This window comes from Triticum urartu, chromosome 3A (genome assembly GCF_056163025.1).
Source record: "Triticum urartu cultivar PI428250 chromosome 3A, HENAU_Tu73, whole genome shotgun sequence".
Taxonomy (NCBI): domain Eukaryota; kingdom Viridiplantae; phylum Streptophyta; class Magnoliopsida; order Poales; family Poaceae; genus Triticum; species Triticum urartu.
Genome location: NC_141875.1, coordinates 511,142,862 through 511,169,084, shown reverse-complemented (window position 1 = coordinate 511,169,084; position 26,223 = coordinate 511,142,862). Strand labels below are relative to the sequence as shown.

Below are 26,223 nucleotides of genomic sequence, written 5' to 3'. Positions count from 1 at the left end.
AGTGGCACGGGCAAGAGGATGTGGAACCCCTTCAAGATGCTAAGGACAAAGGATTGGTTCAAGCTCAAAAGCTCAAGGCTCTACATTTTCAGTTTAATGATCCAAGATTACATTGAGTCCTTAGGAAAGCCAATACTATTAAAAGGGGATGAGGTGTCACTTAATGGCTTTCTTGCTCTAAGTGCTTAGTGATATGCTCCAAAATCCCTCAACCACTTTCTCATATCCGCATATGTCCCAAACCAAAAACCAAACTCGGCACCACCGAAACACTCTATCCGCCGTCACCGAGTTCACTTGACATAGCCACTACCAAAAACCCTAAATCAATTCGGTCTCATCGATGGGATCTCGGTCTCACCGAGATGGGCTTGCAAACTCTCTATTGCATATTGCAATTATTTCGATCCCACCGAGATAAGCAATCGGTCCCAACGAGTTTGCTTGATGTCGGAGTAATTGGACACGGATACCCCGAAGACGACGAGACGATATTTCAAGACATCGGGGCTAGCAAAGCCCCTCAGTCTGCCAGCCGGCTGCCGACTGCGCCAACCAGCCGGCTGCCGACTGCAGCCCGACCCGACATCGACAAGACATCGACGAGACGGCCATACCGCGGACAAGACAACCGTACCGCGACGACATCATGTACAGTGTACCTGTCCCCTTCGCACTACTCTATAAAGTGACTAGGGGACAAGCATGACATGCATCACACCTCTCATGGGCATGGTGCCCCATGCCCACTTGCCCCCACGCCACTCACATAGCTTAGGAAGTAAGCTAGCCATGCCTATATAAAGGCACATATCCATCCATCCAGGGGATGGACTCACGCACACACACAAGCCAGCAAGCAAGCTAGCTATCCATCCATCTATCCATCCATCCATCCACATGAGCACACATGCTCACGGTCATGAGCATGGCCGGCCACTAGCATACCTCGTATAGGCATATACCAGATCAGATGCATTTGGCACTGATCCGAGATACAGCTCCAGGAGCACTTTGTACTGCCCGATGTACACCCCAGATAGATAAACTCATACATGCAGCAGTAGGAGTATTATCTCTCCGGAGAGCTCCGAAGCTGGGTAAATCACCGCGTGCTACTCGCATACCCGCTCCCGGTCCTATCAGTAGCAGTCTTACCCACACACTAAGCCCTTGTGGCATCTGTCGACTCGCAAGCCCCCCGTGAGAAATACCACGACAGTTGGCGCCCACCGTGGGGCGGTACTACTACTACGCTACCACACTGCTGCTGGTTTCGCTGTCCGGGCGGGACCCCCTTTTCTTCATCGCCTCCGCCGCGGCGTCGCGCCGTTTCTCCGGTAGCGCTCGGGGGCTCGACATCGACCCGCCCCCGGAGCGGCCGCGATGGGTGGCGCGTCCTCGCCGTCGGCCTCTTCGTCTTCATCATCGCGGCGTCGCGCCGCCTCTCCGATAGCGGTCAGGGGCTCGACATCGACATGCCCCCGGAACGGACGTGAGGGGCGGCGTGACCTCGCCATCAGCCTTGCCTTCTTCACCACCACCGCAACGCCGACTGTCCGTCCGCGCGCGTGCCGCGCGCGGGGCCTCGTTTCGGTCGACCGTGGCCACCCACGCGCCGCTCGCGTCTGCTTCCCTCCGCGTTGCGCCTTGCTCCTGCCAAAACAAGCGCTCACCCCTCCATATGCTACCTAGACAAGCTAGCTAGATGCAAGTCAGTCAATGGTCAAACCATCCATACACTACCCATTCGTTGGCCGGATGCAAGCCAGATACTACCAGGATACTTCCCAGGCAATGACGTGGTTTATCTCTAGCACCCACGCTGCGCTACTCCTCCTAGCCGCTCTCCAGCTACCTACGCATCCGGCCTCTGGCCGTCGTCATTGACCTGCTGGACCAGCGGCTCTGAGACTGAGAGCCTCGCGTCCGCCATGCGACTGTGCCGGCTGGCCGCTCCGGCCGGCCTTCGCGCCTCCACGGCCGGCTACTCCGCGCGCGCCGGATCAGCGCGGCCCGCCTGCTCCACCCGCTGCGCTGGCCAGCTCCACCAGCACGCTGGCGCCCGGCCTCGGCTCCGCCTCCCCGGGCCCGGCCGCGTCCGGCTCCGCGCCAGTTCGTCTGCGCCGTTCCCGCCTGCGGTGCCGGCCCAGGCTTCTGCGCCACCTCCCGCCGCGCCCGCCAGCTTTGCCTAGGCCGGCTCCGGCTCCGCCCACTCACCAACTCGGCGCCGCCGGGCCCCCGCCTCGCCCACCCGGCCTCCCGCGAGACGGCTGGCTGGCTCGCTCGCCGGGTCCGGCCTCCTCCCGCGCCGCGCGTGGTTCCGGCCTCCCCCGAGCGCCTCCCACGACCAGCTCCGCCAACCGCAGGCCTGCCGGCTCCCCCGCGACCCGGCCTCCCGGCTTCGTCCTTGCCAGGTCCGCCCACAACCCGGCTGGCCGGCTTGCCGCCCTCGTGCCGCCTCGCCCACCCGGTCGTCTCGCCGGGTCCGTCGCCTCCCCAGGTCTGGTCGGCTCCGCCTGCCGCCAACACGCCGGGCCGGGTCGCGCGCCCCCGCTGCCGACTCCCGGGTCAAGCCCCGTGGCCGGCTGTTCCCCACGGCCCGCTTGGCCGCCTCCGCTGCAGGCCGAGCCGACTCGTCGCACCCGGCTGCATCCTCGCACGCGTGCCGGCCCGCCTGCTGCTCACTGGCCGGCTCCGGGCGCTCCGGCTCCGCCTCCTCGCGCCCACAAATCCACCGCAGTCGTCCGCCTCCGCCTTCCCGCCGCCTGCGCCACTCCACACCCGGCAGCCGGCTCTTCCCGCGCCGGCCTCGCCCCTGCGCCCGCGTCGCCCCGCCTTGGCCTTCGCCTAGGCCGGCTCCGACTCCCATGCGGCCGCTCGCCAGCACGGCCATGGCCGACTCCGGCTCCCACCGGCTTCGGGTCGCCTCCCCAAGTCCGGTCGGCTCCGCCTGCCGCCTACACACCGGGCCGAGTCGCGCGCCCCCGCTGCCGACTCCCGGGTCGAGCCCCGTGGCCGGCTGTTCCCCACGCGCCCCCGCCAGGTCCTGCTCCAAGCCGCCTGCTGTGGCCGGTTCCTGGAGGAAAGAAGCAAAAGAAAGAAAAGGGCCGCCTGCCCAAGGGGCTGGCTGAGAGAAAAGTCAGGGCCGATTGCCCACAGCCAGCAAAAAAAAGTTGCGTCCGACTGCCAGATATGCGTCCGACCGTTGGCTACCTGGCCGGCTGCAAAGAGCCGACTGCCGTGTCGGGGTCCGCCCTTCAGCCGTCTGAAGAAGAAAAAGAAGAAGACAAGGTAGTTGCCGGAAGATCCGGCCCGACTGCTCAGCAGTCGGCCCGAATCTCGAGGGCTACACCCAGCGGGTGCGCTGACGCGCCCCCGCGAGAAAGAAGAAAAAGTAGTGGCCGGGAGATCCGGCCCGACTGCTCAGCAGTCGGCCCGAATCTCGGGGGCTACACCCAGCGGGTGCGCTGACGCGTCCCCGCGAGAGAGAAGACAAGGTAGCTGCCGAAAGATCCGGCCCGACTGCTCAGCAGTCAGCCCGAATCTCGGGAGCTACACCCAGCGGGTGCGCTGACGCGCCCCTGTGAGAGAGAAGACAAAGTAGTTGCCGGGAGATCCGGCCCGACTGCTCGGCAGTCGGCCCGAATCTCGGGGGCTACACCCAGCGGGTGCGCTGACGCGCCCCCGCGAAGATTGCAGACAAGAGAAGAGTTTTGTCCGGCTGTCAGCAGCTGGCAGAAGAAAAAGGGCATTGCAAGACGCCTCGCCGCCTGGCCGGTCGAGCCTGACCGGCCGGGCGAAGGCTTCACCCAGCGGGTGCGCCGACGCGCTCCGCGAGCGCCGAGTCGCGCCAGCTGTCTCCGACGACCGCGACTACACGAAAATCAATGTGAGCTCCTCACCTGCATATTTTTTGCACCACGCAAGCATGGATAACCACGAGCGATGCTCGGGGGCTGTCTCCGCATTTTATTACAGTAGCGTCACTGTTCGCCCTGGCGCCAGTCAGAGTTGGCCCGAGGGCTGGCCGCTTGGCCTGAGACGTTAGTTCCCGCAGACGGCTTAGTACCGTGCGCGGTACCAAAGGCCCACTCTTAGTCACAGACCGCAGAACGGCTGTCCGACTAGCAAGAGTGAACGCTGGAGGCCACCCACGTGAAAAACGTCCGGGAAGAAAAACGGTTCGGGCGACCCGGTCGTTTCTTTTATGAGTATCTACTCGGTTGAATCTGCTCCTAGACTCTGAGTACTATACACTCCACTTCGCGGCCCACTCTCAGCCACAGACCGCAGAGCGGCTGTTCGGCGAGCGAGAGCACAAGCCAAAAAGTGGAGGGAACACGAAAAAGATTAAAGGGGCTCGGACGAAACCGAGTCGGCACCCTCCGCATAAAACTTGCAATACTAAAGCAAGCATATGATATATTTGCGTGGACTAACTTTGTCCTTTTTATGATCATTTCCATGAACATTTGCCAAAAAACCTCCGCCCAACTTTGCCAAGTTGCCCGGAGGCTTGGGGGCTACTGTTGGAGTAATTGGACACGGATACCCCGAAGACGGCGAGACGATATTTCAAGACATCGGGGCTAGCAAAGCCCCTCAGTCTGCCAGCCGGCTGCCGACTGCGCCAACCAGCCGGCTGCCGACTGCAGCCCGACCCGACATCGACAAGACATCGACGAGACGGCCATACCGCGGACAAGACAACCGTACCGCGACGACATCATGTACAGTGTACCTGTCCCCTTGGCACTATTCTATGAAGTGACTAGGGGACAAGCATGACATGCATCACACCTCTCATGGGCATGGTGCCCCATGCCCACTTGCCCCCACGCCACTCACATAGCTTAGGAAGTAAGCTAGCCATGCTTATATAAAGGCACATATCCATCCATCCAGGGGATGGACACTCACGCACACACACAAGCCAGCAAGCAAGCTAGCTATCCATCCATCTATCCATCCATCCATCCACATGAGCACACATGCTCACGGTCATGAGCATGGCCGGCCACTAGCATACCTCGTATAGGCATATACCAGATCAGATGCATTTGGCACTGATCCGAGATACAGTTCCAGGAGCACTTTGTACTGCCCGATGTACACCCCAGATAGATAAACTCAGACATGCAGCAGTAGGAGTATTATCTCTCCGGAGAGCTCCGAAGCTGGGTAAATCACCGCGTGCTACTCGCATACCCGCTCCCGGTCCTATCAGCAGCAGTCTTACCCACACACTAAGCCCTTGTGGCATCTGTCGACTCGCAAGCCCCCCGTGAGAAATACCACGACACTTGACCAACTCTCTGTTCTGCCTATTACCAAAATCGGTCTCACCGAGTTTGTGTAATCGGTCAAACCAAGATGAGGTTTTACCCTAACCTTAGCACATCGGTTCCACCGAGTTGATCATATCGGTCCCACCGAAAATCCTAACGTTCACATTTTGAACTAAATCGGTCTGACCGAGTTTCGTTATTCGGTCCCACAGAGTTTGGTGATTTGTGTGTAACGGTTAGATTTTGTGTGGAGGCTATATATACCCCTCCACCCACTCTTCATTCATGAGGAGAGCCATCAGAACATGCCTACACTTCCAACATTCATTTTCTGAGAGAGAACCACCTACTCATGTGTTGAGACCAAGATATTCCATTCCAACCATATGAATCTTGATCTCTAGCCTTCTCCAAGTTGCTTTCCAGTCAAATCTTCTTTCCACCAAATCCAAATCAGTGAGAGAGAGAGTTGAGTGTTGGGGAGACTGTCATTTGAAGCACAAGAGTAAGGAGTTCATCATCAACACACCGTCTATTACCTTTTGGAGAGTGGTGTCTCCTAGATTGGTTAGGTGTCACTTGGGAGCCTCTGTCAAGATTGTGGAGTTTAACCAAGGAGTTTGTACAGGCAAGGAGATCGCCTACTTCGTGAAGATCTACCCTAGTGAGGCAAGTCCTTCGTGGGCGATGGCCATGGTGGGATAGACAAGGTTGCTTCTTCGTGGACCCTTCGTGGGTGGAGCCCTCCGTGGACTCGCGCAACCGTTACCCTTCGTGGGTTGAAGTCTCCACCAACGTGGATGTACGATAGCACCACCTATCGGAACCACGCCAAAATCTCTGTGTCTACATTGCGTTTGCTCCCTCCAAACTCCTCCCTTTACCTTCATGTGCAATGTTTTACATTCCGCTGCTATACTCTTAGACTTGCATGTGTAGGTTGATTGCTTGACTAGTGCTAAGTTGCTAAAATCTGCCAAGACTTAAAATTGGGAAAATGCTAGATTTTTATTTGGTCAAGTAGTCTAATCACCCCCTCTAGACACCTCTTCTCGATCCTTTCATTGTTACACTTCAACTATGTAAGTATTGACTAGATTGTAGCATTGCTTGTGCAAATAAACTATCTATAGTGAATAATGCAGCCCAACTTGCAGCTTCAGTCGGTAACTTGTGGTATTATTACTAAAAGTGTTTTGTGCAGGTTTCAACCTTCAGTGTTTATGATGCTAAACTTTAGTTGTAGGACAAAATGCACCTATTTTTGTGATATATGGAATTTGCATGTAGTTGGCTGAGTAAATATATTATATTACTCTAAACTCTGCATTTCCTTCTTCACTTTCAACAACACTTAATTGTACATTTCAAAGTATTTCGGTCATGGCAAACTAGAGTTCATGGTTTAGCAAGACTCATATTCATCACCTCAGTATTGCAATTTAATTTACCTTGCTTATTTGTTATTTTTTGGATGTTTCAGGAAGACACAAATTTGCAAATAGAACATGCAGAAAAACTCCACTGTAATCCACTAATATGAATAAGGCAATGGATCAGGATGGTGTTTCAAGAATTGAAATCAATTAGGACAACATGGATAAACAGATCAAACTCTATTCTTCCCTGCACTGTCATTTGGGATTTTGAATTGGCTTCATGCAGTCCGATTCGAAGAATTTTTGTTTGAATGGTATCGTCATCATTATCTAATGGTTAGAGAAAACGGCGCGGCAAGGCGCGCATACCCTTCTAGTACTGTCATTAGTTCGCATATTTTAGTTCGCATATAGAAAAAAGTGCCAACATTCACAATGGATCCTTTTTAGTAAAGTTTGACCAACCTTTTAGTTCGCATATAAGATTTGACTGAAGTCAAGCCTCGTAAAGTTTGACCAACTTTATAGGAAAAAGTGCCAACATTCACAATCTGAAATCAATACCACTAGATATGTCATGAGTTAAAGTTTCATATTATATAACTTTAGCATGACAGATGTTGACATTTTTTCATATAAATACGGTCAAACTTTGTGAAGTTTGACTTCAGAGAATTTTAATATGCAGAGTAAAAAAATGAAGTACTAAAACAAGGACGAGTGATGACAGGTGGGGCCAACAGGGTCCACCTACAAATCTCATTACTGTGGCCCACTTGTCGGCGCCTCAACATCCCTAAATTGTTTTTTAGCTGGACCTCCGAGTGGTTTTGCATAGTGGCTCCAGCTAATGAATGCCCTTCTTCTCTTTCCCCTCACGGCAGAGAAGCTGATCGATCAGAAAAGGTGATCAAATCAAGCCAGTCCGCCAAAAAACAGAACAGCTTTCCACGCGAGGTCGAGAAGCCTCTCGAACCTTCCGGATTCCCTCAAACCCTAGCTTAAACCCTAGCATTCTCGCCCGAATTGGCGCGGCGGCCTCTATGGCTGAAGAGGAGAAGGCGGCGACGGCGGAGGGGGACGAGAAGGAGGACGTGAGCGACGCCGACGACTCGCCCCTCCCGGCGTTGAGGCGTCGCGCGGCGGCGAGCGACGACGACGAGGAGGAGGACGAGGGCGGCGGCGGCGGAGGCGAGGGGAGTGGTTCCTCGCCGCCGTCGAGGGTGGTCGGGTCCGATTCCGATTCCGACTCCGACGAGCTGGGCGCGGCCGAGGTGTACGGCGAAGACGAGGGTTCTGAGGAATGCGAGGAGGTTCGCAAGGAGTTCGACGCAGGATCTGGGGGTGGTGGAGAGGCCGAGGAAGTGGCGCCGGATGAGGTGGCTGCGGCGCCGGAGGACGAGGGGAGGTACGAGGAGGAGGAGGAGGCCCAGGCTGAGACTGGAGCCGAACTGAAAGAAGATGACAAGGAGAACAAGGGGTTCGAGCCCGACGCCGTGCCGAGAACAGGTGCCTTCTACATGCACGATGATCGCTTCCAGAACAAGGAAAACCGCGGCCGCGGGCGCCAGAGGTTCGAGCCTTTCCGTCTTTCACTGGTTGCTTCCTCTTCTGTTATTCACCCGAGAGGCTCTGTAGTATGCCTCTCTGACTGTACAAGCTAGTCTGAACTCTGAAAGCATGTGCATCGCATTTTAGTTGCAGCAAGGATTGTCGATCAAATTTAAGCCCCCCACATGAAAAATGGGTGCCTTGGTAGGAGCACCTACATGCTTAGAGTGAGTCAACTGTTCCACGGTTGGAGATTGTATGATAAGATCGGGCATTCAAAGGAAACATCGTGTAACACTGTCTAGATGGAACTTGTACAAGTGCTGTTTGTTGTAAGAGCTTAAACAGATAAACTGCTACCTAACTGCATTTTGTTACTCACTGTCATTGACTGCTTGGCACAACTTCTAGAGATTGGTAGAGTTTGAAGTTGGCTCCCTTCTCTATAATTTTTTCCATCTGTATTCACTGCAAATTTTAGCCCATAGTGTCTGCCTGATATATCCATGTTATCAATTCAGGGACTTTTTCGGTGGCCAAAAGTTATGGAATTTTAAAGATGATAGCGTATGGCTGCATGATCGGTTTGATGAGATCAATACCCATGGTGTTCAGCATGACAGTGTGTGTATCACGCCTTTCCCCCCTATCTATTATGTACTACTCCCTCTGTAAACTATATTAGTTTACGGACTATATTAGTTTACGGAGGGAGTAGTATTCTTACTGACTCTGTTGATTTGGTTTGCTTTGTTTAGACAAGGAGGCCAAGAAGTCCTTTTAGAGCATGGGCTGGTGGTAGAACTCATGACGTTAACCATGATCGGTTTGATGAGATCAATACCCGTTATGTTAAACATGACAGTGTGTGTATCACGCCTTCCCCCCTATCTATTATGTAGTGTTCTTACTGACTTCGCTGATTTGCTTTGCTTTGTTTAGACAAGGAGGCCAAGAAGTCCTTTTAGAGCATGGGCTGGTGGTAGAACTCATGACGTTAACCACGATCAGTCTGATGAGATCAATACCCGTTATGTTCAACATGACAGTGTGTGTATCACGCCTTTCCCCCTATCTATTATGTAGTGTTCTTACTGACTTAGTTGATTTTCTTTGCTTTGTTTAGATAAGGAGGCCAAGAAGTCCTTTTAGAGCATGGGCTGGTGGTAGAACTCATGACATTAACCATGGTTCTCTAGAAGGAACCAAATCCGCATCCTATTATCATGATTACAGAGCAGACTACAAGTATGGGAGTACCAACAACTACAATAGATTCCCAAAAGAGGCCAACATTTCCTATTACAGCGCCAAGAACTACAGAAGTGTTCCAGGAAAATCCCATTCGTACTATGATGAGCAGAACTTTTATAATGCTCGGACAGAATCTCGAATCTGTTATGTGAATGCTAAAGGTTACAACAATGCACCAAATGTTAACAGAGGGAAACCATCAAGGCCCTACCAACCTACCTGGAAGAATACTTTGCAAACCTCTTCAGTGCAAAACAATAGGTAAAGTGTGAATCCATTCCCCACTTCTTAGAGATTGCTAGCTGAATTTAGCATTAACTATGTTGTTGCCTATCCTTCATAGGACATATTCCAGATCACAGAATGAGCAGGGCTGTTCTGATATAGGTGTGGGAAAGAACTCACATCGAACTTTAAGTTTGCAGAATGAACAAGAGTTTTCGTCGAAGCAAGAACCCCCCTTTGTAGAAAGAAGGAAAGCACGACCTGACATTTTAAGTAAGCTCTTCTCATCCTCCGTTCGAATGGCACATAGTTCTCTGAAACCTCAATCTCGTCCCAGTTTTGGACTGAAGGCATTTGCTCCTTCTGGTGAGCATGGAAATACTGCTGGTTCTCTTAGTATGGTAAAAGGCATGCCTAACCTTGGTTCTCATTCAACTGTATCAACATCAAATAGCCAATATTCAGAATCCAGGGATCAAGGAAGTGGTTTGAACATTGGTGTCCCCACAAAGAACAAACTTTCTGCTCAGATATTCCATCAAAACATTGCCAGTGCCAGCAAAATTCAGTCTCATCCACAAAATACACTGATAAGTTCAACTGAAGATGCAGAGACCAGTCCCCCTCCTGGGTCAAACAATTCTTTAGCACCGTCTGTTATAATAGTGCAAAATGATAAGGTAGAAGCAGTGAGTGGCTCTTTCCCTTGTGGTGGTGGTCATGCTCTTGATGTTACGGGAGCAAAGGACCTTACTCTTGGCACTCCAGCAGTATTGCCAGGTATGTATTGTCAGTTCCCCTCAAAAAAAAAAGGTATGTATTGTTAGTTGGGATACATGACATATATGAATTTAATTATAAAATTGCAACCAGTAGAGCAGTCCAGCCACCCCGTAAAAAAAGTAGAGCAGCCCAACCATTTAAGGTTTGTTCTGACTTGGCACAGAAACTTTCATGCAGTCATGCACTTCACAAAGTGGGGAAATGGCAACGAGATTTGATTTCAACAGGTTTTAAATATTCTAGCATGAATTTGATAACTCAAATAGTTCCTTCTTTACGATTTGGAGATCCAGAAGTGCGTATGGGCCAAGTTTCAACCGTAGCCTAGCTTCTAGAGAACTTTAGGAAATACTACTCTGTGGTCATTCCAGAATAAGGATTAGGTCTAGGTATCATTTTATTTGCAGAGTTGTAGCCTTGCTGGTTCATACCAATTCTTGGTTGGTGTTATGCTAATATATAGGGATTGACTATTCGTCACCCTGGGCGAGGAATAGTTATTCTTCACCCCCCTCTGTTTCAACATTAATGCACCGTAATTTTACTTTCCGTAAATTTTGTCTTATTTTAGACGTAAAAAGAGAACATAAGAAAACATATATATTGTACCTGTCCTTTTCTTCTGAAATGTGTGCATGCTTGAGGCTCTGGTCCTGCACATTCTCTGCTACCCTAACTTTCAACTCCATTTCCTCGGCAGTTATGAAGTTTGGTGAGCAGCATCCTAGGGGACCTGATATCCCATGCACTGGTATGGCTTTCCCAGGACTTTTGGCTCATCAACCCAGTGACAATTCTGAGCTTAATCAAATTACTTGGTATGTGGGATTCAATTTTCATATAGATCTTTCGGAAGAAGTATTGCTTCATTTTTCTGATTGGTATCTTGATATTGAAGCTGCAAACTCCATTTAGCTAACTTCTTCATGAGTACCACAGATATTTCTGATTAGTTGTGGTGCACTCTGCAGGGTTCAGAAACTTGTTATCTTGTTAGTACTATTATTTGGGCCAAGCTGGTTTTTTTAGAAAATGGAAGCTTCATTACCCCCAGCCTCTGCGCCAGCTAAGGATGAATACAACCGAATTATTTCAAATACAATAAAATCGGCAAAAAGAAGAAGAAAAAAAGGACGCCAAGGCATATTGCCAAACGCGATACAAGCCATAGACGAGTCATTTGGGCCAACCTATGTCTCAACTCTCAACAGTCCTACACTACTTGTCCATGCCATGCCATAAATGGATTTTTTTCCTGTAGAAAAATTATCGGACATACAGACAATACTTATCCATGGCGTGCTGAAGGCCTGTCTGTGTTGGGCATGGTATCCACGGAGACTGTACGTTCCTGTCATATGCTATCACAGAATAGATGAATATGACAACCATGGGTTCCTAGGAAGAACATCATGGTACTGAACTGGTTGATCACATGGTAGTTACTGGCAAAATTAGTCTGATTCCATTTTGTAGGATCCTCGAATTCGCTGTTAAGATTGGTTGAACGTGCTTAATCAGAGCATGTAATATGCTTGAGCTCTTAATCAGTAGCCAGCAATTCTAGTTACATCCATTTTACTATGGTTGGATCGTGTTATCTTATTCTTTGATCTAAACCGGCATTTGATCCCTCTTTGACTTCATTTGCTGAAAATTAGGCTGCAAACATTGTCTGGTGCTACTGGGGTTCTTGGGGCAACACATGATCCTTCTTATATTGGCAGTCATTATCCCCAACTATCAGTATTCCCAAGGTAAAATCCTAACTTCGGTGTCCTTTATGTTACACGCTTTCAGATATCATGTTCTTACCTTATAGGTGTATGTATATACTTTGCAACAAAGCTAGCTGGTATTTGCCTAACTGCAATTGTAGTTAAATCAGTTGCAGTCAGAGTTTAGCATCTGAACTCTGAAAAATAATCACCTATAACAGTTACAGTTGTATGTATACTCCTGGTCAGTATTTTTTTTTTGGCACACTTTCTGGTCAGGTTGGTGCTAAAGATTTTGGCTATCTTCAATGTAATCACAATTACAGCATGCAGATTATTAGGACACCATAATCTCAGAGCTAGTTTTTCCTATGTCTTCTTACAATCTGGAGCTCAAATTTTCTGGTTACACTGAATTGAATGGCTGGCCTCGACAATTACAAGGTTCTCAACTATCCTTTCTCTGTACCGTGTTCCCACTGCGAGTCGGACTTTTGCTTTAGCTGCCTTCCTGGGAGTTCCAGTATAAGTCATAAAATAGTAGAAAACGTTTCTGTGTAGGAAGTCGGTAATTTATTTTTTCGAAAAGAGGAAGTCAGTATATGGCTTCATGGATATTGGAAATGGGATGTTGGAGGTTTTTGCGTTTCACCACCTGTTCCATTGATTCTTTTATAGGCATCAATATACAACACATGAATTTGTGTAACTTTATACCTTGTATCTTGGTGTGTGCATTTCTTTTCTTCATTCCAGTTCTTTGCAGATTCGAGGTTTTGTATCCATGTAGAGTGCCTGCCAACGGCCTGACTATTTCAAGCCAGATCGCATGTTTTACTTGGGAAACTTGCATAGACAAACAAGAACTACAGTGCAGTACAAGAAGGATGAATACCCATTGCTTTATGTTAATTTCTTCTTTTTCCCTGCAGACACCATTGTGTTACTGAAGTTCCTGTTTTGTTGAACTCCCCTGAAATACCAGGTGAAAGAAACCACTCAGTCTCATTGCATATTCTGTATTCTTTTAGTCTTAACTGATGTTTAAATGGTAATTATTCTCTAGATCTTACTTTATAAGTACAACTTATATTTTATCTCTTTACCTTTTTGGTGGAGGTTGTAGGTCATGAGCTTGGCCAGCGCAAGAACAAACTTCTCAGATAAGCTCGGATCATGGGAATTAAATAAGGTTTCTGCGTCGTGTTAACACCAAGTATATGTATTGACATCGCTTATAATTTATCAGATACTCAGAGATGAACTTCGCTTCATGAACATGGTAAGTTTGTGACAACCAAAGCTCACAGGACCAGCTTTCAGTCCGTATCAGAAGTAACTACCGCATTCTGCATTGTATTGCTACAGCTGTCAATTATAGCGCACAGTTCAGTACTTTCTAAGTCCAAGCCCTGAGCTCCTTGTTTTTTCCTCCTGAAGCACTTTGTCACTGTAACAAAATACACCAGGTATGCCCACTTTGCGGCTTCCGAGTAGATCTTGGAAAAAGATGCTGCCCTCTTCGTTATTGACAGCACTTAATTGCATTGACTTGTGAATCTAGGTTTTGTTATAGTACTCCCTCCGGTCCTTTTTACTCTGCGTATTAGAATTCTCTGAAGTCAAACTTCACAGAGTTTGACCGTATTTATATAAAAAAATATCAACATATGCCATGCTACAGTTATACAATATGAAACTTTAAGTCATGACACATCTATTGATATTGATTTCAGATTGTGAATGTTGGTACTTTTTTCTATAAAGTTGGTCAAACTTTACGAGGCTTGACTTCAGTCAAATCTTATATGCGAACTAAAAAGGACCGGAGGGAATAACACATAGGCTTTGGACGATGTGTTCACTGTTTCTAGGCAATTGGCACTTTGACTGCCATGGGAGGAAGTTCTCCCCTTTGCTGTTTGTACAACTGTATATTCATATTCTATTTTGGTTTCATTGGAACCACCAACCTATTTGGTTGCAAAATTCTGCCATGAGTTGGCTAGCATCTCATTCTTCTTGAACTGCCTTGGGTTCAGCAATCACTAGGAAACAGAGAGCAACCTTTATATACTCTTAAGATGTATTGTGATTTTTCATTGTTTGTTCAATCATGTGTGTGGCATGTACAAGTCTAAATTAGGTTATACGATTCGTGGGTGTAAATGTGTAATGTTGCTGCTCGATGTAATCTTGGCAGGTTGGACTGTTTAAGTAAGCAAGTCCTTTTGCTATAGTCCCGTCTCCTGTGCACTGGCCTGCTCCTTCTGCTGGGTCTGGTATTCCATTCTAACTACATGCCAGTATGTTTTTTCTTGTTTGTCATTTTTCCTCATGGACATGCCACTATTGATTGCTTATGACCTTGGCAGATCTCTCAGCATGATGATCCCAAGGTGGCAGTTCCGGTCCGTGAACTCTTGCTCCTGGCCAAGAGGAGTAACTTTGCCTCTGCTCTGCTCTTCTCTCCGTAGTAATTTCCGGTTGATTTGATCGTTTTGTCAGCATGGCCTTGGTTTGATATTTCTTCTAACCAACCGCAAACCATATCGCTTCTCACTATTAGTAGTAGCATGTTGACTCCTAGTTGGTGGTTAGCCATGTCTTCGTACTCTTTTTGACGGAACTCGGTGTAGATTATTTTGTATGCTGCTTATACTTATGTTCTTATGTGCTGCTAGGACATAGTTAAACCCAGCCTTGTAGTCAGAGAGGAGAGCCATATGATTCCTGTCCGTTGGATGATTTGGATCAGTTGTTCGTGTCTGGTGAACATCTGGTTGCAAGCACGGCCCACATAGATAGATTCCCTCTGCAGAAAACGGGCAAGGCAGAAGGACATGTCCTCTTCATCCTAGTTCAGTAGTTCGGCTCCAAACATGAAAACATGATCGTGGCTAGGACATGGGCCCTGGCTGTGCGCACTTGAGCTTGTGAGTTGGTCACAAGCAGCAGTCTATCTGGCTATCTCTGCCGGGAGTGGTGTTCATTTACATGCCGGCAGGGAATCCGGAACACCCACCAAGCCTAGATCGCAGCTCATCCCTGGTTGCCCGCCCGCCCGCATGACTATCCGAAGCGACAGAACAATGTCTTTTCCCGTGCATACGATGGATGGACACTCTTGACAGAAAGAGCCAACCACACACTATGGTGCTCCTCTGCTTTTTCTGCGGTCTCGTTTCCTCGGGTAAGTTTTGGGCACACGTGGTATGGTTCTCGGCCGTCCGCGAGACACACATCACTCTCACACCATCGGCTCATCATCGCACATCGTTTCGGTTGAACTAAAGCAAACATTTCTGGTGAAACGTCTCTACGTTTCATGTCGCAGTGAGCAGATAGTACCGGGCACCTAGAGTGCTGGCTAGGGTGGCCCAGGCAGGCATGGAGAGTGGCGGAAGGTACTGAAAACTTGTCACAGATCGTGTTGGCTTCATATAATTCGGGCATCGATCCAGAACGAGGCAAGGGGCAAATGGTACACCCCGTCCCTCTCGGGCAAGCGTACGGCCTCACCTGCGCCCCCAGCCCAGCGAGCCAATAATGCCGCGTTGGCCGGGCCCGCCTGCCATGCCTGTCCGTCGGGCCACTGCCTTGCAGATAGATAGATGCGCACACACAGACATTCGCGCGCCGAGCAGGCAGGTAAATCGCGGAGGCCCACCACTAGATTCTCCGCTCACTGGATCAAAGCTGGGGGCGATTAAGATGTTGCGCGTAGCCATCTGCAGATATGACGGATTAATCAATCAATCAATCCATCTCTTGGAGCGCATTATGCTAGCTTTCGGCAAGTAGAAAGGTGACAGCGCCATACAACACGAGATGGTAGCGGCACCGAGAGATTCTTCTCCCTCGAGTTAGTACCGCCGGCAAAAGATGAACGCTTGAATACTTGGTACTAGTACATCCGTTTTCTCATGAACACGCAGAGGAGTGCGTTGATGCAGTCACTTGGAATTAGTCCGCATTTTACCAAACGAGCTGAGCAAGAACGCCGTAGGATTTTTCAAATTTGCATAGATATAGCGGCAATTGGCCAAAAAATTAAAAGGTCGTCGTGGTCTGCAAGGAAGAGATGCACTGTGGCATGCGTCAACGAAGGCGACCAGAGCCTATTCTATACCCTTGAGCGCCCTTGTTTAAAAATGTGGTGTCTCTTGGGCGCAAGGGCAAGGCGGATATGGTTTTATATGGTAATAATCGTCGCGGTCTTGCTTGTGCATGTACGTATATATGCTCACGTTGCAGCGCATATATATTCCCCACCCACCGAAGGGAAAGCTACAAACATACACTATACACACTGATCGCCGATGTGCACAAGTGAAAGACACGTATGTGTCAGCCTGTGAACCCTGACGTGTTTAACCTAACTTTTCCCTGTTTTCAGTTGCTTGTACATGCTTTTTGATCTTCCGAAAAGGAGGGCTTTCGGTTACCTGTGTGTACGTGAAAGGCCATCCAGCCTCTCATTGGCACGATGCATGATTGGCTCCTTCTATTCTATGGTTATGCTTTCAGCTCAGTTTGTAGTGTATGTACGTACGCATACATGGGCATCGCGATGTGCGTGTGTTCCAAAACGCATGATTCCACGAGTGGTAGCGCCAATAAGCAAGCACATTGTCACATGGAGGGCTGGCCAGCTTGTCTGTCCCCTTGTCAAACCGGCTCATGACTCTGTCTTGCACCGAAACAAAAGCTATGATTGTATTCAATTTCAACATCGGGAGCTGCTTCAGACTTTTGAGCTAACATATAGCCCACTTTTTTTATACTGCCCGACGCTGCTGCTTATATGCATATATATTCTCATCCCTTTGCCTCATTCCAAGCGCTTGGCTTTGCTTTGGTAGGTCTGCTCGCTCACCAGCTTGTCTCTTCTTCCTCGTCGCCTTAAAAGGGCCTCTGCGCTTTGCAGTGCGCTTTTCACTTCAGAGCCTCACTTCTCGAGACTTCGGAGAGAAGCCGTGGTGAGATAGAGATAGAGATAGAGGGAGGAGAGGATGGGGAGGAAGCTAGGGCTGGAGAGGGTGCTGGACTGCTTCTCGCTCTCGGTGTGCGCCAACGCCTGCGTCTGCGTGCACGCGGTGGAGGACGAGGACGAGGAGAACGAGGGGAAGGCCCTGGTGAGCGCGCAGCTGGACGAGCTGCACAAGCTCAAGGACTTCGGCGGTGGGGCTAAGACTCTTGCCTTCCATCTGGAGCCAAAGGTAAACAAGAATTAACTAACGCCCGTTCTATCTCTCTATCTAAGACGCCTCTGCACAACATGCTGTGGACACTGCTAATATTCACTATGGATGCAGACAGTGGAGCTGAGGGTGTCCATGCACTGCTACGGATGCGCCAGGAAAGTTCAGAAGCACATCTCCAAGATGGAAGGTACGAGGCGAATAGTAACTGAACCTTTAAATCCCCTTTTCGGGGCAGTGTTGAGATTCTTTTGATAGGGCCTAGCTAGCGCTAAAAGCATACAATCATGCTGGGGTATCGTAAAGTTCCTATCATTTGACTCCAAACAAAAAAGGAATTGCAGAGTTATACAACTGATCTGTCCGTAAGCTTTGCTAATTATTCGCCAGAGGGACAACTTGACAGCTTGTTTTTTTTTCCTTCCTTGATTATCTCACTGCAATTGCTTTCGAACCTGCACAACACACAGCAGATCTCTGCCTCGTGTCTTACTCTAAGTTTATCTTCCCTTTCAACACCACCTCTCAATGTGTTGATAATTCGGACATAGCCAAGTGTGCATTTCTTACTGCTGCTAGTATCATTTGATAAAAAAAAAGCAGAGCGTCCATTTCTTATTAGTGGGGCGGGGCATTAGTATATCCAGGATCTCGAAGTAATCAACGACTGTGAAATGTGGCGCGGATCTGTAGACCGGATAATTTTTCAAAGTAGAGTAGCGCCGTAGCCAGCCACCACATGGGCGGGCGGAGCGCAACGTCTCAGAAGCCCACAAGCATTTGCAGCAGAGATAAGTCGCGGCCTGTCAGACGCAGGAAGAGAAAAATGTATGCCCTGCGGCAGGTTGACCTCTGTGCGCCTCCAGTCATTCATTTCAAAATTTCAATACAACAAGTGAAAGAAAACCCCAAATTTCTACTCTGCTCTGCTCTGCCGCACGCGTTGCCGGGCTAATGGCGAACAGTGAACGCAGCCACGCGGCCATGAGCTCCGGAAAGCTTCTAGGTTAGTAGTACGCCAGTACTGTTGTGGCATGTTACGGAATAAAACACAGGTCACCGACTCGCCGCAGCCGGTGGACTCGCGGGTGGGCGTCGATCCACCTCCGTTCGGCCCTGTGCGCCTGAGTTGGCTCCGGTGTCGTTTCGGCCGCGCGCCGATGCATGCAGCATGGATCGGGCTCCTTCCGTTCGCGCGGCCGCTGCGGCGCTGCGGTACTGCATGATACTGCATGCTTGGGCGCATCTGCACATGTTGCTACTCTGCGCATGTGCAGGGCTGCCTGCCTTTTCTGGAAAAACTTTTGGTGGCACCGCCAGTCGGTGCCCAAGATTTGGTACTACTGCTACTGCTGCCGCGCTCATAATTGAGCTGCCACCACCTTCACCGTACGGCTCACCGTCGGAGCATCTGCGTCGATAGATATTATCATATCAGTTCAGTGAAAATATGTTGATTTACGAGTCAGAGTACTGGACGAGCGATCATTTTAACATTTTGCTTCTGTTCTTGTGTGTCCAGGTGTGTCGTCGTTTGAGGTGGATTTGGAGAACAAGAAGGTGGTGGTGACGGGGGACGTGACGCCCTATGAGGTGCTGCAGAGCGTCTCCAAGGTGATGAAGTTTGCGGAGCTGTTGGTGGCCCCCAAGTCCCCGGCTCCGAGTAGATAGACGATGATGATGATAAGCTGATAGGGTGGGTGTGACACATTTCACTGATGATAAAACCAAATATATATGCCATGATTGTCACGCATGGCACGCGTACGTGGCAGCACATGCAAGCATGGCAAGGAAGAAACTATTTGGAAGATTGTAACTAGGAGATCAAGGAAAAAGAGGGTGGTTTGGGTCTAATTGATTGATCTACTCAAAAGAAAAAAGAAAAACAGCCCATCCATACATGCATCATGCTTTTTTTTTTGCATGATAACACGTGTCTTATTTATATCATAAAAAACAAAATACAATCACGTAAGAACCGACATGACAAAACTGAAAAGATAGCAAAATATCTCTGAGCTTGACACCAACGCCCATCATCTGCCTCCGGCACCACCACAACAGCCACCGAAAAAAAGAATCACGGATCACCTCCTCACCCGAGCTTGACGTGGCTCCATCGTTGATATGCAGCTTTGCGGACCTCCAAGGTGGCTCACCAAAAGTGAAGCCCTTGCCGTTGAACCAATCAGACCGGGACAACACTCCGGACACGCAATCGAACTTCAGATCTGGCACCCCACCACGACTAAGACGCCGAAGGAGGAAACCATACCTGCCATCCACGAACCACGAACCCAGCACACGTTTTCGTCTTCCAGATGTCGTCGATGCAGACTACAATCTGCATCCGCTCCTGGACTACCTCCCAAACTCCACATCGACGCTGGAGCAAACGTCGTCGCAACGGTGGAGCCCGAGGACACAGATCCACCACAAGAATGATGTCGCCGCCACGCCATCCTTGCTAACCTAGACTACATGAGAGTAAAAACCATCCACGTGCACCATGCTTTAGCGGTTCTGTTTTGGACCATTACGTACGTATGGGTGGTGTTTTTTTGAACATCAGTAGGTATCTCTTGTACGTAACGTGTCCCCTTGGATTTGGATTGTACTCTCTTCGTAAACTAATATAACAGCGTTTAGATCACTTAATGCAAGGAGTATAATGCAACGGCATCCGGATCCGGGGGAAATAAAATGTAGTACGGCTCGCACCCAAGGTTGGACCGTGTGCTGTGCTGGGAGAAAAGAACGTTGCTTGGAGCGAAGCCATGCAGGAAGGCAGGATGTTTTAACGTTGCACGACACAAAAAGAGAGCGGTTGCTAGATCGGTTGGGAGAGTCCCTATTGAACGCCCGTGTGCGTCAAGGAGCTGTGGCTTCGCACAGGGTAATCCAACTTGGCCGGCCCATTTACAGTTTAACGAAAAAAACACAATGTAGAGACAATGTAGTGAATGATACTGTACATCCGTTACTCAAAAAATATACTCCCTCCATTCCTAAATATTTATCTTTTCAGAGATTTTAATAAGTGACTACATACGAAGCAAAATGAGTGAATCTACACTCTAAAATATGTCTATATACATCCGCATGTGGTAGTCCATTTAAAATGTCTAAAAAGACAAATATTTAGGAACAAAGGGAGTACTTAACTGGCGTCATGGTTTTTTTCTGCTTGGTTTTTATTTCCAATAATTTATGAAAATATGAATATATACGTTGAACAAATTCTGAATACACATTGAACATTTGTAATATACATTGAACAATTTTTTAGAAAGTAAGAAATTTTGTAAAAAAAATGCTGAACAAATTCAAATACACAATGAACAGTTTGTAGTATATGTTGAACAATTTCTTAATATACCATGAACAAATTTGAAATACACAGTGAACAGTTTGTAAAATATAGGTTGAACAATTTCATAATATACGTTTAACATTTTCTAATACACGATGAACATCTTTATAATGCATGGTGAAACTTTTCCATTATATACGATGAAAAATTTCTTAATATAAAATGAACATTTTTGTAATAAACGGTGACCTTTTATATAAATAGGCAAGAAAGAGAAGGAAAAAAACAGAAACAAAAAATAGATAAATTCAAAAAATGAAGGGAAAAAGAACCAAAACTTGAAAATAAAAATAGAATGGAACAAATGAACTGGAATCCAACAAAACAGGAAAGGAAAAGAGCACAGAAGAAAAATGAAATAAAACCCGTAGGAAACAGCTATGGAAACATTAGCGAACTATAAAACAGGTAATTGGGCCAGCCCATCCGCGGGCGGCTTCAGCGAAGCCACTTCAGTTTGTCGCCCATGGGCGGCAAATAAGATCCTGCTTCGCTTGGGTACTCGGCCTCGGGTCATGCGGAGCTGCACCAAAACTGGCTACCTAGGAGGCGTTTGGTAGACTGCATGCTTTTCGCTTTTCCTGGGAGCCTGACCCACTATAGCATGTTTGAAGGTATATAGATCATGTCCTACATGTGAAAAAGGGACCAAACTGAAAGTTCCTAATGGGCTTGGCGGAGGGGTGTGAAGAAAATATGCCCTAGAGGCAATAATAAAGTTGTTATTTATATTTCCTTATATCATGATAAATGTTTATTATTCATGCTAGAATTGTATTAACCGGAAACTTAGTACATGTGTGAATGCATAGAAATACAGCGTGCCACTAGTTTGCCTCTACTTGATTAGCTCGTTGAATCAAAGATGGTTATGTTTCCTAACCATAGACATGAGTTGTCATTTGATTAACGAGATCACATCATTAGAGAATTATGTGATTGACTTGACCCATCCGTTAGCTTAGCACGATGATCGTTTAGTTTATTGCTATTGCTTTCTCCATAACTATACATGTTCCTATGACTATGAGATCATGCAACTCCCGAATACCGGAGGAACACTTTGTGTGCTACCAAACGTCACAACGTAACTGGGTGATTGTAAAGGTGATCTACAGGTGTCTCCGATGGTGTTTGTTGAGTTGGCATGGATCAAGATTAGGATTTGTCACTCCGATTGTCGGAGAGGTATCTCTGGGCCCTCTCGGTAATGTACATCACAATAAGCCTTGCAAGCAATGTAGCTAATGAGTTAGTTATGGGATGTAGCATTACGGAACGAGTAAAGAGACTTGCCAGTAACGAGATTGAACTAGGTATTGAGATACCGATGATCGAATCACGGGCAAGTAACATACCGATGACAAAGGGAACAACGTATACCGTTATGCGGTTTGACCGATAAAGATCTTCGTAGAATATGTAGGAGCCAATATGAGCATCCAGGTTCCGCTATTGGTTGTTGACTAGAGACATGTCTCGGTCATGTCTACATAGTTCTCGAACCCGTAGTGTCCGCACGCTTAACGTTTGGTGATGATCGGTATTAAGAGTTTATGTGTTTTTATGTACCGAAGATAGTTCGGAGTCCTAGATTTGATCACGGACATGACGAGGAGTCTCGAAATGGTCGCACGTAAAGATCGATATATTGGAAGCCTATATTTGGACATCGGAATGGTTCCGGGTGAAATCGGGAGTATACGGAGCACCGGGAGGTTACCGAACCCCCTCCCCCCCGGGAGGTGTATGGGCCTTATTGGGCCTTACTGGAAGAGAGGGAGAAGAAGCAAAGGAGGCCCCCCCAAGCTCAATCTGAATTGGGAAGGGGGACGCCTCCCCCCTTTCCTTCCTTCTTCCTCCTCCTTCCTTCTCTCCTAAAACCAAACAAGGGAAGGGGCGAATCCTACTCCCGGTGGGAGCAGGACTCCCTTGGGCGCACCTAGAGAGGCCGACTCCCTCCCCCTTGATACGTCTCCAACGTATCTATAATTTTTGATTGCTCCATGCTATATTATCTACTATTTTGGACTATATTGGGCTTTATTTTCCACTTTTATATTATTTTTGGGACTAACCTATTAACCGGAGGCCCAGCCTAGAATTGCTGTTTTTTGCCTATTTCAGTGTTTTGGAGAAACATAATATCAAACGGAGTCCAAACGGAATAAAACCTTCGGGAACGTGATTTTCTCACCGAACGTGATCCAGGAGACTTGGACCCTACTCCAAGGAGTCAAAGAGGAGGTCACGAGGGTGGGGGGCGCCCCCTGCCTCGTGGGCCCCTCGGTGCTCCACCGACGTACTCCTTCCTCCTATATATACCTACGTACCCTCAAACGATCAGAACAGGAGCCAAAAACCTAATTCCACCGCCGCAACTTCCTGTATCCACGAGATCCCATCTTGGGGCCTGTTCCGGAGCTCCGTCGGAAGAGGGCCGTCATCACGGAGGGCTTCTACATCATCCTAGCCCCTCCTATGAAGTGTGAGTAGTTTACCTCAGACCTTCGGGTCCATAGTTAGTAGATAGATGGCCTTCTTCTCTCCCTTTGAATCTCAATACAAAGTTCTCCCCCTCTCTTGTGGAGATCTATTCGATGTAATATTCTTTTTGCGGGGTGTTTGTTGAGATCGATGAATTGTGGGTTTATGATCAAGTCTATCTATGAATAATATTTGAATCTTCTCTGAATTCTTTTATGTATGATTGGTTATCTTTGCAAGTCTCTTCGAATTATCCGTTTGGTTTGGCCAACTAGATTGGTAGTTCTTGCCATGGGAGAAATGCTTAGCTTTGGGTTCGATCTTGCGGTGTCCTTACCCAGTGACAGAAGGGGCAGCAAGGCACGTATTGTATCGTTGCCATCGAGGATAACAAGATGGGGTTTATTCCATATTGCATGAATTTATCTCTCTACATCATGTCATCTTGCTTAAGGCGTTACTCTGTTTTTAACTTAATACTCTAGATGCATGCTGGATAGCGGTCGATGAGTGGAGTAATAGTAGTAGATGCAGAATCGTTTCGATCTACTTGTCACGGACATGATGCCTATATACATGATCATGCCTAGATATTCTCATAACTATGCTCAATTCTGTCAATTGCTCAACATTAATTTGTTCACCCACCGTAGAATACTTATGCTCTTGAGAGAAGCCACTAGTGAAACCTATGCCCCCCGGGTCTATTCTCATCATATCAATCTCCATCACTTTAATCTTGCTTTGCTTTTTTACTTTGCTTTTACTTTTTACTTTGCATCTTTATACCAAAAATATTATATCTATCAGATCTCACTCTCGTAAGTGACCGTGAAGGGATTGACAACCCCTAATCGCGTTGGTTGCGAGTAGCTATCATTTTGTGCAGGTACGAGGGACTTGAGCGTGGCCTCCTACTGGATTGATACCTTGGTTCTCAAAAACTGAGGGAAATACTTACGCTACTCTGTTGCATCGTCCCTTCCCCTTCGGGGAAAACCAACGCAAGCTCAAGACGTAGCAAGAAGGATTTCTGGCGCCGTTTCCAGGGAGTCTACGCAAAAAGTCAACATACCAAGTACCCATCACAATCCCTATCTCTCGCATTACATTATTTGCCATTTGCCTCTCGTTTTCCTCTCTCCCACTTCACCCTTGCCGTTTTATTCGCCCTCTCTCTCTCTATCCTCCCTCTCTATTTGCCTCTTTTGCCCGTTTGCTTTTGTTTGCTCGTGTGTTAGATTGCTTGTTTGTCGCGATGGCTCAACCGAGATTTGGTGATCTCCACCTCAAAAGGTTAGAGGAGATCGAAACCAACGTTAGGAAGTTTATGTTTTTGCAATTTGAGCATAATAATTTCTTTAGAAACGAGATTAAGGACCAAAAAAGTTTTATGAGTTATATGAATAAAGATCTAGATGATATGTCTAAAGAATTTGATGGTATAAGATCCCAAATTGCTCGTCTAGAAAAGATGACTGCTGAAATTTCGGATATGCAAGCCACCTTAGTCAATAAGATGGCTGCTAAACCGAATGCCTATGAAAATCAAGATGAAGATATAAAAGTTATTGATGTGTCCCCTATTAAATCTTTGTTTTGCAATATGAATCTTGATGAAACTGAATATGATCTTCCTTTACCTAGAAGGCGTTTTAAAAATTCAGAGTATTTAGATCTTAATGATGAAATTGATGAAAGTGGGATTGAAAGAAATAAAAATTTAGATGTTGCTAAACCCACTATATTGGATTTCAAGGAATTTAATTATGAAAGTTGCTCTTTAATTGATTGTATTTCCTTGTTGCAATCTGTGCTAAATTCTCCACATGCTTATAGTCAAAACAAAGCCTTCACCGAACATATTATTGATGCCTTGATGCAATCTTATGAAGAAAAACTTGAGTTGAAAGTTTCTATCCCTAGAAAACTCTATGATGAGTGGGAACCAACGATTAAAATTAAAATTAAAGATCATGAGTTTTATGCTTTGTGTGATTTGGGTGATAGTGTCTCTACTATTCCCAAGACTTTGTGTGATTTACTAGATTTCCGCAATTTTGATGATTGCTCTCTAAACTTGCATCTTGCGGATTCCACTATTAAGAAACCTATGGGAAGGATTAATGATGTTCTTATTGTTGCAAATAGGAATTATGTGCCCGTAGATTTCATTGTTCTTGATATAGATTGCAATCCTTCTTGCCCTATTATTCTTGGTAGACCTTTCCTTAGAACGGTTGGTGCGATTATTGATATGAAGGAAGGGAATATTAGATTTCAATTTCCATTAAAAAGGGCATGGAACACTTTCCAAGAAAGAAAATAAAATTTCCATATGAAACTATCATGAGAGCTACTTATGGATTGCCTACCGAAGATGGCAATACCTAGATCTATCCTCGCTTTTATGCCTAGCTAGGGGCGTTAAATGATAGCGCTTGTTGGGAGGCAACCCAATTTTATTTTTTTTCCTTGCTTTTTTCTCCTGCTTAGTAATAAATAAATAGCCTCTATTTTGGTTGTGTTTTTTGTGTTTAATTAGTGTTTGTGCCAAGTAGAACCGTTGGGAAGACTTGGGGAAAGTCTTGTTGAACTTGCTGTAAAAAACAGAAACTTTAGCGCTCACGAGAACTGCTGTCATTTTTATTTGAAGAGTGTTATTTAGTTAATTCTTTTTGCAGATGATTAATAGATAAATTCCTCACGTCCAGCAATTTATTTTAGAATTTTTGGGGTTCCAGATCTTGCGCTAGCTACAGATTACTACAGACTGTTCTGTTTTTGACAGATTCTGTTTTTTCGTGTGTTGTTTGCTTATTTTGATGAATCTATGGCTAGTAAAATAGTTTATAATCCATATAGAAGTTGGAATAAAGTAGATTTAACACCAATATAAATAAAGAATGATTTCATTACAGTACCTTGAAGTGGTCTTTTGTTTCCTTTCGCTAA

At 47.2% G+C, this 26,223-nt stretch overlaps 2 protein-coding genes across 15 annotated transcripts; both read left to right on the top strand.

Moving 5' to 3' along the window:
* Positions 1-7,518: 7,518 nt before the first annotated feature.
* LOC125544758 (uncharacterized) lies at positions 7,519-14,897 on the top strand. 14 transcript variants are annotated; one of them, XM_087547501.1, is made up of 13 exons: positions 7,519-8,243; positions 8,743-8,845; positions 8,980-9,087; positions 9,164-9,271; positions 9,348-9,736; positions 9,819-10,480; positions 11,184-11,301; positions 12,145-12,240; positions 12,481-12,645; positions 13,134-13,186; positions 13,328-13,670; positions 14,405-14,483; positions 14,577-14,897. In XM_087547501.1, exons 1-9 carry the CDS (start codon positions 7,714-7,716, stop codon positions 12,614-12,616), a joined length of 2,250 nt encoding a protein of 749 aa, XP_087403627.1. In that variant the 5' UTR covers positions 7,519-7,713; the 3' UTR covers positions 12,617-12,645; positions 13,134-13,186; positions 13,328-13,670; positions 14,405-14,483; positions 14,577-14,897. The 14 variants fall into 14 exon arrangements, with proteins under 14 accessions (XP_087403627.1, XP_087403628.1, XP_087403624.1 ...); XM_087547502.1 differs by having other exon boundaries at positions 13,321-13,670; XM_087547498.1 differs by having other exon boundaries at positions 12,481-13,186; positions 13,328-13,483; positions 13,570-13,670.
* Positions 14,898-16,970: 2,073 nt separating this feature from the next.
* LOC125544760 (protein SODIUM POTASSIUM ROOT DEFECTIVE 2) lies at positions 16,971-19,262 on the top strand. Its single transcript, XM_048708509.2, has 3 exons — positions 16,971-17,423; positions 17,520-17,595; positions 18,928-19,262. Exons 1-3 carry the CDS (start codon positions 17,217-17,219, stop codon positions 19,074-19,076), a joined length of 432 nt encoding a protein of 143 aa, XP_048564466.1. The 5' UTR covers positions 16,971-17,216; the 3' UTR covers positions 19,077-19,262.
* Positions 19,263-26,223: the final 6,961 nt, after the last annotated feature.

Excerpts from the sequence above, each read along its gene's own strand:
- LOC125544758 (XM_087547501.1), top strand. The coding sequence starts at position 7,714 with ATGGCTGAAGAGGAGAAGGCGGCGACGGCGGAGGGGGACGAGAAGGAG. Across the intron at positions 8,846-8,979 it reads ATGGTGTTCAGCATGACAGT|ACAAGGAGGCCAAGAAGTCC; the intron begins GTGTGTATCACG and ends TGCTTTGTTTAG. Across the intron at positions 12,241-12,480 it reads CAACTATCAGTATTCCCAAG|GTTGGTGCTAAAGATTTTGG; the intron begins GTAAAATCCTAA and ends CTTTCTGGTCAG.
- LOC125544760 (XM_048708509.2), top strand. The coding sequence starts at position 17,217 with ATGGGGAGGAAGCTAGGGCTGGAGAGGGTGCTGGACTGCTTCTCGCTC. Across the intron at positions 17,424-17,519 it reads CCTTCCATCTGGAGCCAAAG|ACAGTGGAGCTGAGGGTGTC; the intron begins GTAAACAAGAAT and ends CTATGGATGCAG. Across the intron at positions 17,596-18,927 it reads GCACATCTCCAAGATGGAAG|GTGTGTCGTCGTTTGAGGTG; the intron begins GTACGAGGCGAA and ends TTGTGTGTCCAG.